The 15,722-nt window shown below is 39.2% G+C and overlaps 1 protein-coding gene across 2 annotated transcripts in view; it reads right to left on the reverse strand.

Moving 5' to 3' along the window:
• The window catches only part of CCDC73 (coiled-coil domain containing 73), a 54,383-nt gene that overhangs the window by 26,466 nt on the left and 12,195 nt on the right, over nt 1-15,722 (reverse strand). For both annotated transcript variants that reach the window (XM_033151585.1, XM_033151576.1), the window contains exons 2-5: nt 6,281-6,352; nt 4,831-4,902; nt 4,481-4,516; nt 3,049-3,123 (exon numbers count right to left, since the gene is read on the reverse strand). In XM_033151585.1, the coding sequence (XP_033007476.1) occupies nt 3,049-3,123; nt 4,481-4,516; nt 4,831-4,851 (132 nt within the window). In that variant the 5' untranslated portion in view covers nt 4,852-4,902; nt 6,281-6,352. The remainder of the gene's footprint in view (nt 1-3,048; nt 3,124-4,480; nt 4,517-4,830; nt 4,903-6,280; nt 6,353-15,722) is intronic.

The raw sequence follows: 15,722 nt of genomic DNA on the forward strand, positions 1-15,722 counted from the left end.
CTGCTACTGTGCCAGTAGAGAGACTAGGGCCCACTCCCAGCATCAGACAAAGGCGAAAAAATATTGATCCTGTGCTTTGCTGCCAGTGTGTAGTAGAAGAAGAAGAAGAGTTTGGATTTGATATCCCGCTTTTCACTACCCGAAGGAGTCTCAAAGCGGCTAACATTCTCCTTTCCCTTCCTCCCCCACAACAAACACTCTGTGAGGTGAGTGGGGCTGAGAGACTTCAGAGAAGCGTGACTAGCCCAAGGTCACCCAGCAGCTGCATGTGGAGGAGTGGAGACACAAACCCGGTTCCCCAGATTACGAGTCTACCTCTCTTAACCACTACACCACACTGGCTCCCTAGTAGAGCATAGAAGCAGGCTAAACCTGAATGAGCTCACTTCTACAAATTATTGCTCATGAGTAGAATAATCTATTCATATGAGCAATGTACCACCAGAAGAACAAATACACCTAAGACTGCTGTTCCTCAGTGAAGAGAAGTCTGCTCACCTCCATTTAGGGGTGCAGTGGCTTTGTGGGACGGCCAGCGCCTCTCCCTCCCCCCCCCCCAGCTGATGGTGCATGGCTGTGTGTCGGGGTCTCTCTTTGCCAGAACGTGAGCTCACACTCCCAGCTTGAAATTCTGCTCCGTGTCAGCCAATTGGCCAATGGCAGTTTGGTGCGGAGGGCTGGACCTGAGGGAACAATCCCACGCCAAGCCAGCCCCCGACACCCAGCTCTTCTTCATCGGATTTCAACCTATGATTTGCCTCTCCAAAGAAGGAAAATGGCTATCTCGTGCGAGTTCCAGTGTTACAGTGCAGGTCTGCTTGTTGTACATATGATTAAAATGTTTGCATGAACTTCTATTAGCGCAACTGACATACCAGTTGGCTGAAAACTGACTTACTGAATGCCTTTGTTGTGGTGAATTTAAATCAGATTCCATTGCTGAATGGTTGTCCCTCCCAACTATATCTTAGTTAAGAAAAGCAAGGGAGCATTTATTACTCTTTCAGTCCATGCATCATGTTCAGCCAACCATGAAGTACACTATATATCACTTGTGCTGTGTCATGAATTGAACAGGACATAACAAATCCTTTCAGCCTTTTGCACAGAAGGTCAGCAATGTGAAGGAATTGCTTTTAAAATAATCTCAGCATTAACCAGATTATTTAAAAAAACAAAGTATGGCATCAACATAATCAAGCTACAGTATCTATAAAGTTAATGAGAAACTAGTATAATCAGCATAATATTAATGACAAGCAAAATGTCCACTGTTGCATAGTGAAAAGGCACTTTTGAGTAATTCAGGGATGCTGAAGAACAGCAAGTACAGTTTGGGAAAATGCCCTATGGTCAATAGTTAAAGTTAAATTTACATTTAAATTTAACATTTGACTTTAACTTTACATTTAAATTTAAATTTAGATATGTCTGAATGTTTAATAGCACGGAGGAAGTTAGTATGGTTTTTGTATGATTTAGAATATACTTTAATAAATTTAATTTTCCTGGTCTGGTCTGGTCTAATATTTTATTTGATTCCCTTTCTAAACCGGTCTTACTCAACTTAGAACAAACAAATCTAACTTCATCAATTTCATTTGAGCAGCCCAATTATCTTTAATCAAATTACTCCAGAGTTAATGTTTAGAGGAAATTAATTAAGTGTCTTACTGTGAAGTTTTGTTCTTGCTAGTGAGGGGTGAAATGTTTATTTTAGGATAAAGCTCCTACTACTACTTGCAGACAAGGCTGGAATTTTCATCAGAAGAACTAAATACGCCTAACACTGAACTTCAGAAGTATAATTGTTAACAACCTGAAAGAATAGCTGTGTCAATCCCAAAGAAGAAAAATAAGATGTCCACAGGAATCCATATGAATATCAAGGGGATAACTGTTCTAAGATCCTATCCCACACTCAGAACTGTAGCAGGGTAATTTGCTCTCATTTTACCAAGGAAAATAAAATTTCATGGTAAATCCAATTTTTCTTTTGTTTTTGTTGGTGAGGGACAACAGATTGCTATGAGACTTCCAAGAACTGTTCATTCAAGAAAGTTCTCTGAACATTTACTGCACTGTACAACTGCATCAATTTTATAAAAATGATTGAATGGGCTGATAAAGGGCCAAGCGACAGTTTTGCAAATCTCATCCAAATGAGCGTTGATCTCAAAGGCTGGCAAAATTACTGCTCCTCTAACAAAGTGAGCAACTATGCTCTGTGGAAAAGTCACTCCTTTAAATAGAGTGGATTTAAGAGTGGATTTCTCATGGAGTATTTCCTAATGGGAGAAAAACCCCTCATTTTTTCTGGACTAATGAATAGTTTTACTAAATCTGAGAAACACAGATGATAATGCAAGTATGGAACTCTAAGAAGAACTGCTGCCTTCTCTTCCCTGATTTTCTTTATTGGCTATCTGAGGAATTGCGGAAAAGGTACCGGTATATAGCCATCTCCTTAGTCATTTTGCTCCACAGGACTGAGTCTGCTGCATGTGTACTGTAGTTCAGTTGAGATGCAAACAGAACCAAAACTGTGCATCCCTAGCTAGATGAGGAATTGCATATACAAAATAAAACAAAAGAACTAGTCTGATGTAGTAGGAATAGTGTTAGACTTAGAATGCAGAGACCCAGTTTATATCCCTCCTCAGCCACAAAACATTGGGACAATTACTAAGTCTAACCTACCTCATAGTTTTGTTGTAAAAATAAAGGGGAGTCATTTATTTTATTTTCTGTGTTTATATGGTGCCTTAAGCTCTTTCAAGGAACAGCAGAAAAAGATCACTTGAATAGATTCACTAGTCCATTGTAGGAGCCAAGCAAAAATTCCTGGATTAGACAACCTCTTTTGGGGAAACAAAGTAGGGGGCTGCATTGTGTCCCTGCTCCCCCACCAACTACCAGTAATTGTTAATTGGCAGAAATGCAAATTGCTTTACTTGGCTAACCATGCACAGTCTTGGCTACTGCATGGACACTCTATTGGAACAGGGCCCAAATAAATCAGGCTGTATGGGTATGGAGCTAACATACCTGTAACATTTTTAATGTTTCTTTCAGCCCTTCCATTTCTCTTTCTTTTGATTCCATAGCAAGTAAACATTTTCCCTTCAAAGAAACATAATATTTTGTTAGAAAAAGGAAATACAAAATGACAAATTTCTCAGCTAAGGGACATAAGAACAGGTCTCTTGAGATGTATTAATAATTATGCACATCATAATCTATTCTATATGCAAATGTCTTGAGGATAATTACTTCTATTCTTCAAAACACTGCAACACAAAACTCCGTCCACTTCAACAGCACACTATACTAAAGCACAGTGGGTTCAAATAAAGAATGACAAAATCCTGCTAAAGATTTTGTAGGAGATATGGATCCTGCCATCATTCAGTTGAAGTCAACATCACTTTCTCAAAATAAATATGCCACATTCTCTATTCAGAGACTATTGAGATGACTCTGTTACTGAAAAATACTCTGCCCCTTGCCTTCAGATTATTCTGCAGCGTTGTTGCTCTGCTTACTCCCTCTCTGTTGGATCATATAACTGATCACTATCATGCAATTGTTACAAAGTGATCCACATGTTCTCTTCAATGGTGCAAGGAACTGTATTAGCACAATACTTTGCAAAATTTGACATTTTCATTTTTTATACTCTTTTCAGTTAAAAATACTAATCCATAGTGTGTTTACTTTGTAGCACTGGATGAACATTCACTCCTGATTGGGTATGAAAAATGCTTTCAGTTTTTCAGCCATCAGCTTGAGGTCACAGAATTTGATGAGACTCTGCATTAAGTTTTATACACTCATTTTTCTTTTTGCATTTGTCAGATAATCTACTATAACAATTTACTAATGTAAAAGTTGTGCTCAAAGATTTATGCTACTTCCAACAGTGTTACTCAACAAACTTCATGGGGATACTATGATAACAATCTTTAGTATCTTTATGCCTTACTCAGGTTGGAATCTCTTACGGCATTTGTATATGATCTATGGTTGCCATATCTTGAAGTGCAAAAAAGAGGATAGCCTGAGCCAGACAACCCATGCCCAAGCCGCCCACACCTGAGCCTGAGCAAAAAAAAAAAAAAACAACCCATAAAGAAACAAACAAACAAACTTGGACATTTCCTTTAAAATGGAAAAAAGCAAAACCCAGATCAGCATGTTGGCCCCCCAAAAGAGGACATGTCTGGGATTTCCCAGACATATGGCAACCCTAATATGATCAAAGCATTAGATATATGCACAAGGCAACACCCGATACTTCTCATGCAGAGATGCTCTACAGAGTCCTCGACCTTTGGTGGGAACTTTTCAGTGGTTGCAAGGGCTGCCACTGGAAGGGAAAAGCTGAAAACTCCCCATGAACACATAGAAGCCCACACTAAGCACTCTGAATCCCAACCACTAACCATTTTTTTTTTTACCAAATGAGTCATATCATTACCTTTTCTTCTTCTGCAGCAAATAGTCTTAATTGGAACTAGAAATGCCACAAGAAGGAAACAAATTTAAATAGCATGATCAAACAACATGTGTAACTTTTTATTTAAAGTACTACATTTTTAAAAATTGATTTGCTACAATACAATACAATTCATTCCTATCCACCTCCCCAACTTCAAGGAACTTCATGTACATACCGGTACTCATCCCCCACAACAAGGCTCTCATTATAGCTGAGACTAGATCAGGCTTGTTGTTTTTGAGCAGTTCAACTTAACTGGTCTTGAGAATATGAATGACAATACAACTTGTTGTATATTACTGCTGAGAACAAAGAGACTCATTGAGTACCTGTTTTTTAAAAGCTGTCATGGCTTCTGTATGCTGTTTGTTTAATGCTTCTTTATGATGCTGAAGAGCTATCTATTATTTGACAATTTAAATTAAAGCAGAACAAGATAGTTAAAAAGGCATATATAAACATATTTAAAGTAAGATGTGTCATTATACATTAAGAAAAAATTTCATTTTAAAGTTTTCTTGGTTAAAGATAAATAACCAAATTAGTGAAAATTAGTGAGATGTATAAACCTGAAAATCATTTTTAAAAATTCAAAAAAATGAAGATAAATATTCAAATAATGATTAAAGAAGGCATACAAGAATAATAACAAAACTTGCAACAAATCTTCCAACCAAGAAGAGAAAGCATAGGTATATTAGTGTAGTCAGAAGAAATTCATTTCTATTAAAATATAACTCTACGAATTTGGACCTGAATGAAAATGCTATTATAATGCTCATTTACTTTAGGAAGGTAAACAGCATTTCCATGCACTGCTCTGGTTCACCAGAAGCAGCTTAGTCATGCTGGCCACATGACCAGGAAGCTGTACACCGGCTCCCTCGGCCAGTAAAGCAAGATGAGCGCCACAACCCCAGAGTCATTCGCGACTGGACCTAATGGTCAGGGGTCCCCTTACTTTTTTAATGTACAAATGAGATAGTACCAGTAATATTTATAGCACATTTAGAATTGCCTTTTTAAAAACTGCCACCCTCATCCACAGCAGCAGTGCAACAGGGGAGCGTATGGTGCCTGAGGAGACAACTTGCATTCAAATTCCCGCACAAAATGTTTTAGTTGCCTGTAAAGCCAAGCATAACTGAAGACACACAGTCTTTAGCTGTGCTCTGTGTTTTCTGGATTCAGAGAGAAGAGTGAAGGTGCAGTATAACACTGGCTAGAACCAAATGTACTGCATTCAAAGTACCTCATATAATGGTTCTTCACATTTAATTTTGACAGAAGAAATCAGTAAATCTGCCAAATCCTACATCTCTTTAGAGCAGAGGTCAGCAAACTTTTTCAGCAGGGGGCCGGTCCACTGTCCCTCAGATCTGGGGGCGGACGGCGGACTATATTTTGGAAACATAATGAACGAATTCCTATGCCCCACAAATAACCCAGAGATGCATTTTTTAAAAAAATGTACACATTCTACTCATGTAAAAACACGCTGATTCCCGGACTGCCCACAGGCCGTATTTAGAAGGCGATTGGGCCGGATCCGGGCCCCGGGCCTAAGTTTGCCTACCCATGCTTTAGAGCAAAGACTTTAGAAACACACATTTTATAAATTCTATTGACACTGATTCCACAAAACCTCAGAACGCTATAGAAGCATGTATATTAGACCAGAAACCATATTTTACCATTCTTCAATACTGATATTAATTCCAACAGTAAAATTACTAAGAACAGATGCTATCAAGTTTTAACTGTTTGAAGAACACTAACCTTTTGCCACTCAAGCTCCTGTACTTCAACAACAAATTTGCTAATTTGTTCCTCATATTGACTTTCAGTTTCCTAGTTTCAAAAACATACAAAAAATCTAGTCACTGTTTGTTTGTTTGTTTGTTTGTTTGTTTGTTTGTTTAAAAAAACATTTTTAAAGAAATGTTAGTTAATAAGATTAGGATAGTCGTTTGTACTCTGAATAGAATTAAATATATGTCTCACTCATTAGGAAGAACAAAATCAAAAATTCTTAAATATAGTGGGGGAGTGGGGAGGGGTATTACTATTATTCAGAAATAGACTGGAAAGAGAAGTGGCTGAATTGCAACTAATCACCAAACTTAAAACCATGGAGAAACCTGGTTTGAACAAAGACATTGGATTCTTATCTCATTATACATAACAAAGCCATCTTTAGCCATCTCACCCCTTGCATTTCCCTGCAAGACTAACTGCAGCCGTTTAGAGTCGTCAACAGGTTTTCCACACTTATCAGCCTATCACCCATTCCCACCACCCTTCTGAGTAATACCCCTCCCCACTCCCCCACTATATTTAAGGATCTGGTGACTTCTGTTTCAGTGTATCTGAAGAAGTGTGCATGCACACGAAAGCTCATACCAGGAACAAACTCAGTTGGTCTCTAAGGTGCTACTAGAAAGAATTTTCGATTTTGTTTTGACTATGGCAGACCAACACGGCTACCCACCTGTAACTGAATCATTAGGAAGAAGAAATTCCATCTAATCTTAAGAATACATTAGAAACATACAGTACTGTGTAATGGCTTCCTTTAAAAAAAAAGTTTCAAATGACAAATATTATACTTGATCTTAGCCAGTAGGCTAAGAAACAACAAATATTAAGTGGCAGAAACTAATAATCTCACCAATAACTGTTTATAATTAATAACAAGCCATTCTTTCACAAATCTATATTTTCCTACTCCTTCCTGCTAAAAAAAGAAAAAAATCGTTCTGGAGGCAGGCAGTGCACAAAATTCAGGCTGTGAGGAATTTCATCAGACATAATAACACAGGAAATTGCCTTATAATGAAGCAGACCATTGATTCACCTAGCTCCAAAGGCATAGCCAGGATTTATGTTGGGGGGGGGGAGCAGAACCAAGTTGTTTGTTAAGTTGTTGTTGTTCAGTCGTTCAGTCGTGTCCGACTCTTCGTGACCCCATGGACCAGAGCATGCCAGGCACCCCTATCCTCCACTGCCTCCCGCAGTTTGGCCAAACTCATGCTAGTCGCTTTGAGAACACTGTCCAACCATCGTCTGTCGTCCCCATCCTCTGTCCTCCCCTTCTTTGTTAAGTATTTCTATTTAATTACTTGATTTAGTGGGGCAGCTACACCGATGCCTAGATCCGATCTGTCCACACTCATTGGTATCAGGATGCGGGTGGCACTGTGGGTTAAACCACAGAGCCTAGGGCTTGCCGATCAGAAGGTCGACGGTTCGAATCCCCACAACGGGGTGAGCTCCCGTTGCTCGGTCCCAGCTCCTGCCAACCTAGCAGTTCGAAAGCACGTCAAAGCGCAAGTAGATAAATAGGTACCACTCCAGCAGGAAGGTAAATGGCATTTCCATGCACTGCTCTGGTTCACCAGAAGCGGCTTAGTCATGCTGGCCACATGACTTGGAAGCTGTACGCCGGCTCCCTCAGCCAGTAATACGAGATGAGCGCCACAACCCCAGAGTCGGACACGACTGGACCTAATGGTCAGGGGTCCCTTTACCTTTACCTTTTATTCAGGGTTTTAGATAGGAGAAATTCTCAGCCATAGCTGGAGATATCAGGATTTGAACCTGAGACTTCACCACAAAAAGCAGATGTTCAGCCACTGAGCTACAGCCCTTCGCACAACATCATCCCTTAGCTGGGAGATTTGGGTAAAAACACCCTCTCAGTCATGAAGCTCAATGAGTGACCTTGGGCCAGCCACTGTCTCTCCATCTAACCTACCTCACAGGGTTTTGGGAGGATAAAATGGGAAGGGGGGAGCCACATACCCGGGTATGCCACCTTGAGCTCCTTAGAAGAAAGGCAGGGCCTAAATGTAATAAAAAATAGAAAGTTGACCTAGGAAGAAAAAAAACAGCAGGTGACCCAATCAGGATAGAAGTACTGGTAAATCTTTCTTCACTGGCAAAACTCTCAACTCTGAGATTATCTTGGGCAAAGTGAAAGCTACAAGGAAAAATGCATTTAAGGGGGACTCAAATGGGAAGGGGGCAGTGAAAAGCAGGATGAAATTAAGGTGAGTATCTTAGACCTAATCTAAAATAGACCTAATCTAAAAATGATGGGACACTCATATTTGTTTGATCAATATCTATGCTGCCCTCATATGATGAGAGGTGGATGTCTCATTTTAACATCAGAAAGGGTGGACAAGTAAGAACAGCTAAACCGTCCCTCCCTTATCTCTTTCCCATTTTTACACAGTCCAGCTCACTCCAGATATAGACATTCAGCTGGGAAAAAGTGCCCAGAATGATGGGAAAGTAAGAAAAGGAAGGGGTTTAGTACTGTGCTTGATGCTAAAATCAGGTCCCACCACCTTATATGTGGACTGGGCAGACAAATCTACAGCAAACATGGTTGCTCTTGTAAAAAGAATGAAATGGAAGGGCAAGTTCTCCTCTCCCCATCACAGTTCCATCCTCTTCTCCAGCAAGGGTTTTGCATTAAGTTCAGACATCGGACCACAAACATATATATAGGTATCTGAATTTATATATATAGGTATCTGAAATTCAGTATGTTGCTTTTCCTCAAAACAGACTTATAGCAGCGAGCAACAATCAAACGCTTCAATCAAAATACTGTAAAGGCCAGTATTGGAGAGATCTAATCTGAGCAAGCAATAAAACAAATAATTATAAGCTTTTTTAAAATGATAGCTTCCCAGTGAATCCCATAAAGGTGCACTCAGACCTTCAGAGGTAAACCTTGTTGAATATGATGGGACATAATTCCTGATAAGTGCCTGTAGGCCTGCAGCCATAGCTACTTTCAGAAAACCCAAAATGTTGAGATCCTACAGGAACCCTAAGAAGTTCATCAAGATCAGGCCCACAACAATGAACCACAGCCTGTGCATAAGATCTTCTTTCATTTACTGTACATTTAATTCATTTTAGTACACATATACTTTTAACACACATTATCTCTCTCCTTCCTTTCCTTCAACATAGCCTTCCTGATTTCAAGCACCACATAAAGGTTCCTCCCAGTTAAAAACAATGGATTTTTAATGAGACTTACATATCCAACCACCATTAATACCTCCATACACATAAGACAAAGATAAACAAATTAAGCAGGAAAACCCAAATAAGAAAAGAAGGTAGAAAGAAGACCATGGAAATAAAAGGAAAGTTTCAAAGCGAGGGAGAAAAGAAAATGGGAGGAGAGAGAAATACTCCCCCATAAAGGCTTCTTTTAACACTGCATATATTAGTACAAAGTTTCCTCACATGTTTTTTATACAGGAGGATTAATATGACAGGAGGGAGAGTTCATATTGGCTGAAATGCTTCCTGAGACATGTGGGTTTCAAAGCCTCAACAGATTTATATGTCAAAACCAGCCCCTCTAATTGCATCTGAAAGCTAATAGTTAATTGCACAGTTTTTGCAGAACAAGCTTTATGTTCCCATTGACCCACTTCTGTCAGAAGACAGACTTCTTCATTCACTGAAGCTCCCAAATGCTATTCAAAGAATATCCCAATTAGAGCCAATCTACAAAAGTATGAATCATTTGCTGCAAGATACTTATTTTCCAGAGAAGGTCACAGCAGATGCAACTGAAAAAGTCAACCCTAGACCAAGTTGCCACCTGAGAATTCAGAAGCAAAACCTGGTCCACAAGCCCTTGCAAACAGTCAAGTCTGGTTAGCCAGAGGAGCACAAACATCATCAGTAATGCAAGGCCTTCTCTTTCGTCTAGAGGTCAGGTCTGTGCTCCTTCACCTACTATCAATTCCAACTTGCCTGTTTACTACAACTGATAGCAATAGTGTCTTTCAATCTGGGTTGAAAACCAGGAGTGTTGGTTACTGACCTGATGTTGCAGTCAAATGCTTTAATCTTAACATGTTCAGATTGTTATTATGTGTTATACTATAACCAATACTAAAGTTATGAATACAGAAAGCCATCTTGCACCGAGTCAAACTGTCTGTCTATCTAGCTCTGTCGTATTGCCTACAATGACTAGCAACAGTTCTCCAGGGTTTCAGAAAGGGGTTTCTGCCAATCCTCTGACTGCTTGATTTTTACCTACTGTCACAAAACCGCAAAGCATTTGCTTCTGTGATTATAGTATTGTTTGCAGAATATTACAAATGTCATGCGGCGTAAAAGTAAGGCAGATAAACACAAAAATATAAAAGCTCATAAAAAAACCTTTGTGCGCTCCCTAAGTGAGTAATATTCTGTAACTACAACAAAATAGTTTTCTTATAATTATCTATAAACACTGGATCCAGATGCATCTTCTATTACTCCCCCATCAGGGACAAAAGCCAATTATTTTGATTACCCTATGACTTTTCAGAGAAGGGGGAGTATGCTCTCAAACAATTTATTTACAAATGCTGTTAAAATGTGCTACGAGTAAAGCACACATTAATGAAAAGCAGAAACATGATACATTATTAGTAAAAATCCTGTAGAAAACAGTCAGTAAAGTGTACTTGTGTATTCCACCCGCCCCCCGCCCCCAGGAGAAGCAACTGGGGAAGGTCAGTTTTAAGCAGAAAAATGGCCAGATGGGAAAGGGTTAAGAAAACCTCCCTCCCCCCTTTCTATTCTTGACATCAGCTGTTATTTATTTAATTATTTTAAATGAAAATGCTACACGCAGCTGGGTGCAGGTAGTGCCAAGTTCAGACCTTAGTAAAGACAATCGTGTCCCTGTTTATAGACGCGTTTCTATATTATACAGAATTATTTCTGGCATTGCCACAAATGGACAGTGTGATGCTAAATGGTTAACAGAGGAGGGGTTCTACCAGAAGACTCTCAAGCTATATAAGTCTGGGGTATTGCCTACAGCTTCCAGCAGGAAACCACTTTCTATAGTGCGGAAAATTTAAGAAGTAGGCTGCTGTTTGACAGCAGGGATGGACCAATCAGTCAATTTCCTATTTCTATGTCAGTTCTACATGTCAATTATGTCCCAATTCTGTAGTGATCTATAATTTTAAAAAAATCCATACAAAAATCAATTATTTAAATCCATATTTAAATAAGTATTTGTCACACAATGTACATATTTTACATCAATGCACACATTTCAAAATGTATTTTACCCTAATGTATTTTATACTTTGATGCATTATTTGAGCCAAGAACTGTATTGTAAAATTCACATAAGTGCAGATCTGAAGGATAATAACATTCTGGTTCATTTATTAATCTGGGATGTGCAAATTAGGTCATTTCACTTAAAAATGCAGACCAAACAAAATTCTCTTCCATTTCTATTTGACAGTGGGAGCTACTATAGCTAATAGTATGTCTTGTTAGCATTTCTGGATCTAAGCAATTTACTTGGAAGTTCATTAGGATTGGGTTATAAGATTGCTTAGGAATTGTTTAGAAATAATGACATTTTAGGAGAACAGCACTTGACTTAAGTTTGAAGGAAAGGAAGGACAAGAAAAGTGGAAATGAAAGAAAACTTTGTTTCCACTGTGTACAAATTACAGCACAAAGAGCAACAAATTATCACCTCCACTGATCTGTTCCCACACAATTCATGTACAGTATCTAGTGGCATATGGAACTAACCCTATATGATTTAAACTACAACAAAATATTTGAATGGAAAGAACTGAAGCTGCAAACTTGAACTTCCTCCTTCAACTTGGGTCTCACTTCTTTCATAAAGTTTGCAAATAGTGTGCATAAAGTTGAATGAAAAGGAGCAATAGTGAGGAGGAATTAATTTCAATAGGGACCAATATAAGGTTCTACACTTGGGGTGGAAGAACCAGCTGCACAAATATAATGTACTGCCGGGAGTACTGTGTCCAGTACTGGGCACCACAATTAAAGAAGGATATTGACAAGCTGGAACAGGTGCAGAAGAGGGTGGCGATTAGGATAAAAGGTCTGAAAACCAAGTCTTATGAAGAATGGTTGATGGAATTGGGTATGTTTAACCTGGTAAAGAGGAGAATAGAAGATATCATAGTCATCTTCAAATATCTAAAGGGTTGTCACATGGAAGAGGTAACAAGCTTGGTTTCTCCTGCTCCAGAGGCTGGGACCCAAATGAAAAGATTTAAGTTACAAGAAAGGAGATTCTGAGTAAACATCAGGAAGAACTTTCTTACAGCAATAGCTGTTTGACAGTGGAATGGAGTCCCAGGAGGTGGTGGACTCTCCTTCCTTGGAGATTTTTAAGCAGAGGTTGGATAGCCATCTGTCATTTATGATCCTGTTGAGATTCCTGCATTGCAGGGGGTTGAATTAGATGAGCTTTGGGGTCCCTTCCAGCTCTACAATTCTATGATTCTAGGGAGTCAGAGTTGCAGAACCACTGCTGCATCCAAAACGCTGCTCCCTCATGTCACTCAAAGCCAATGGCTTTATTTCCCTTTTCGCTGTTGTCCGCCACTGGCCTGCAGATCAGGTCCCTTACTTGTGAATGGACTGGCTTAGGATCCAGAACATCCTTAGGCAGCCTGGCTCTGCCCCATCTCCAAAATGCCTGTTCCAGAGCCTTGCATCAGCAGTGTATCTCAAATAGCTTGCACCTTTAGAAACTACAGCAGGGTGTTCAAGGACACCTGATCCTCCTAACCAGCTCCTCCTCCTCCTCCTCCTCCTCCTCCTCCTCCTCCTCCTCCTCCTCCTCCTCTTCTTCTTTTCGGCGATCACTCATCGCCAAGTAAGATTGTCTTTCATGAACACAGTCTTAACAGTGAGTCCCTAAGTGACTATAAAGGGCAATTCTGGATCCACACATCCTTTCACAGTGGGGACATAGGTTTCCGGGCAGTTGGAAGAAGGTAGAGGGATACCTCTGCTCAATACTAATCCCCTCCAGGAGACAAATTTTGGGTTAGGATTGCTCCCTAAAAGATTTAAGTTTTTTTTATTAAACAAATAACTTTATTCTTCATTCTAAACCGGAAGTTTTAAAAACTTATACATTCTATCTTGAAACATCCATGCAACACATTAAAAAGAAAACTTTCTTATGTTTAGGAGGTAAATTGTATATAATTTTAAGACAATAACAAGAGACACAAAGCCTTTAGAAGTCTTGATATTTTATTAGCTGCCTTAGGACTACAAGGATTTAAGTGTTTTTTACAAAAACACCACCATAACAATAAAAGAGGAGTCATTTGATGGTTTATTTACTCGTTATAACCTTTAGAAAGTGTCAAGCCTTTGTAAAGTGCTTGCTTCAGGCTGTAGTTTTACAAGATAGGCTGTACATTGGTCAAGCCCCCCTGATTCTTGACCCTGAACAGATTTAGGAACAGAGTACAGCTGGCTCACATCCAAGCAACCCAAACTAGGTACTTTTACCATCTTTTTCAAACTCATAATCCACCTCCTACGAAATTGCAAAATCCATTTCTTTCATGCTGCTCAATCAAACAGTTCTCATACTTCCAAATTACTTCACAGTCTGTTTTAGGACACCCTGCCATGGGCCTACATAAACTAGCTGCTGAAGCAAAACTTGTTAATACAGGCAAAACTCAACTTGGGGTTACATTCCAGGGACAGCACATAAAACAAAAATCAAGTATAGTAAAAAGGATTGCAAAAGTCTTTTTTCCCCCAGATGCCCAACCCCTTTCTGTCCCCTTTTTATTTTTAATTTTGCCAGCTATGTAAAGCTAAATGTGCACAAGTTAAATGAGCATAAGTTGTGAGTTACCTGTACCTAAAGAACATTTCTAAAGTTCAAAGCCCGCTACAGCACATTTTAAGAGAAAAGGAGTGGGCTCTGTCCCTGGTCCCGACACAGATAATAGGCAGCAACAAGGAAACAAAATTTCAAAGAGTGGAGATGGCTAATGCATGAATAAGTTGTTTCTCTAACCATGCATGATACTTAAGTACAATTAAGAATTGGTAATGCCTGAGATATTCCTTTAGGCCATGCTGCAAAGTAACTGCCCCTGCAAACAAAACAGCTTATGTAAGTGTAATTAGATGAGGGGGTAGTGATAAAGCAGGATATCAAATCAAAACTCCTCCTCCTCCTCCTCCTCTTCTTCTAGACTACTGTAATGCCTAGTATTTGGAGCTACCTTTAAGGATTGCCAAAAAGCTTCAGCTGGCTTTGACCAGTGATTAAACTAGTGATATATGTTTTTTACCAGGCATCTCCTAATGAATGTTATAGCAGTATCAAAACTAAGTGATTATGTTCCGTGTTTTGCCAGTATCCAAGATCCTCATTTCTTGCCACTTTCACCACCCCTTTTAACCTGTGAAATTCCTCAAGAGAAGCGTTGCCAATCATTTTAGGCCTATGGGCACATTTGAGTTTAATGTGTGGGCACCACTTCCTCTGATCACTTCTCTGTTCCGCAATCAATCACATACATGGACACATGGACATGCAAAGTAAGTGACAGAAAGAGAGGAAGTTCAGGCACATAAAGTCTGGTTTTCCAAGGGATCTCAGTAAAAGTCAGATCCAGAAGGAAAGCAAACAGAGCTGCAATGTGCAGTGGGGAATAGCATCACTCTTCCAACTTCTTCCTTCAGCTCTGTGTACTTTTCAAGGGAGGAAAAGTGCATGGGAGGGTCAGAGGATTTGTGGGAAGCAGCAGATGACCTCAAGGTTGCCATTGCACCAATGGGAACAACACTTTCAACCCCAGCCCTAAGGGTTAAAGACACTTAAATCCATAAAAAACGCCTTTCTCCACCTTTTGATTATAACATTCATGTTGAACAGCAAGGCTGTGCATAAGAAATGCATTCTTATGACTGTGGAACTGCTTTCTACTAGCAACCGATATAGCATTTTCTAAAAGCTGTAAAACCCAGTTTAGGTTGGCTTCCAACAACAAAGGCTAACAAAGCATGGATAAATTTTAATACATTCTATTGTATATTTAATTTTCCTTGTTTTGTTTGTTACACTGATCCATTGCCTCATACAATGAGCCTCTTGATAATGTACAACAGAATATAAAACATATATAATTCATTAAAACATGTTTAAAAAATCCAGAAAAATACAAAGAATAAGAAGTAACGCAGCCAGTTAACAAGAGGGGCGGGGGGACAAGCATCATCAACATCAGCAGTAACACATACAAATTAAAACCTCAAATGCAAGTTAAATAATCACCATCAGATTAATCAGGGACTAAAACTATAAATATAAAAAATAACAGTAAAAAGCTAAAATAAAAATGTTAAAAGGTTTAGA

This window comes from Lacerta agilis, chromosome 1 (assembly GCF_009819535.1).
Source record: "Lacerta agilis isolate rLacAgi1 chromosome 1, rLacAgi1.pri, whole genome shotgun sequence".
Lineage (NCBI taxonomy): Eukaryota > Metazoa > Chordata > Lepidosauria > Squamata > Lacertidae > Lacerta > Lacerta agilis.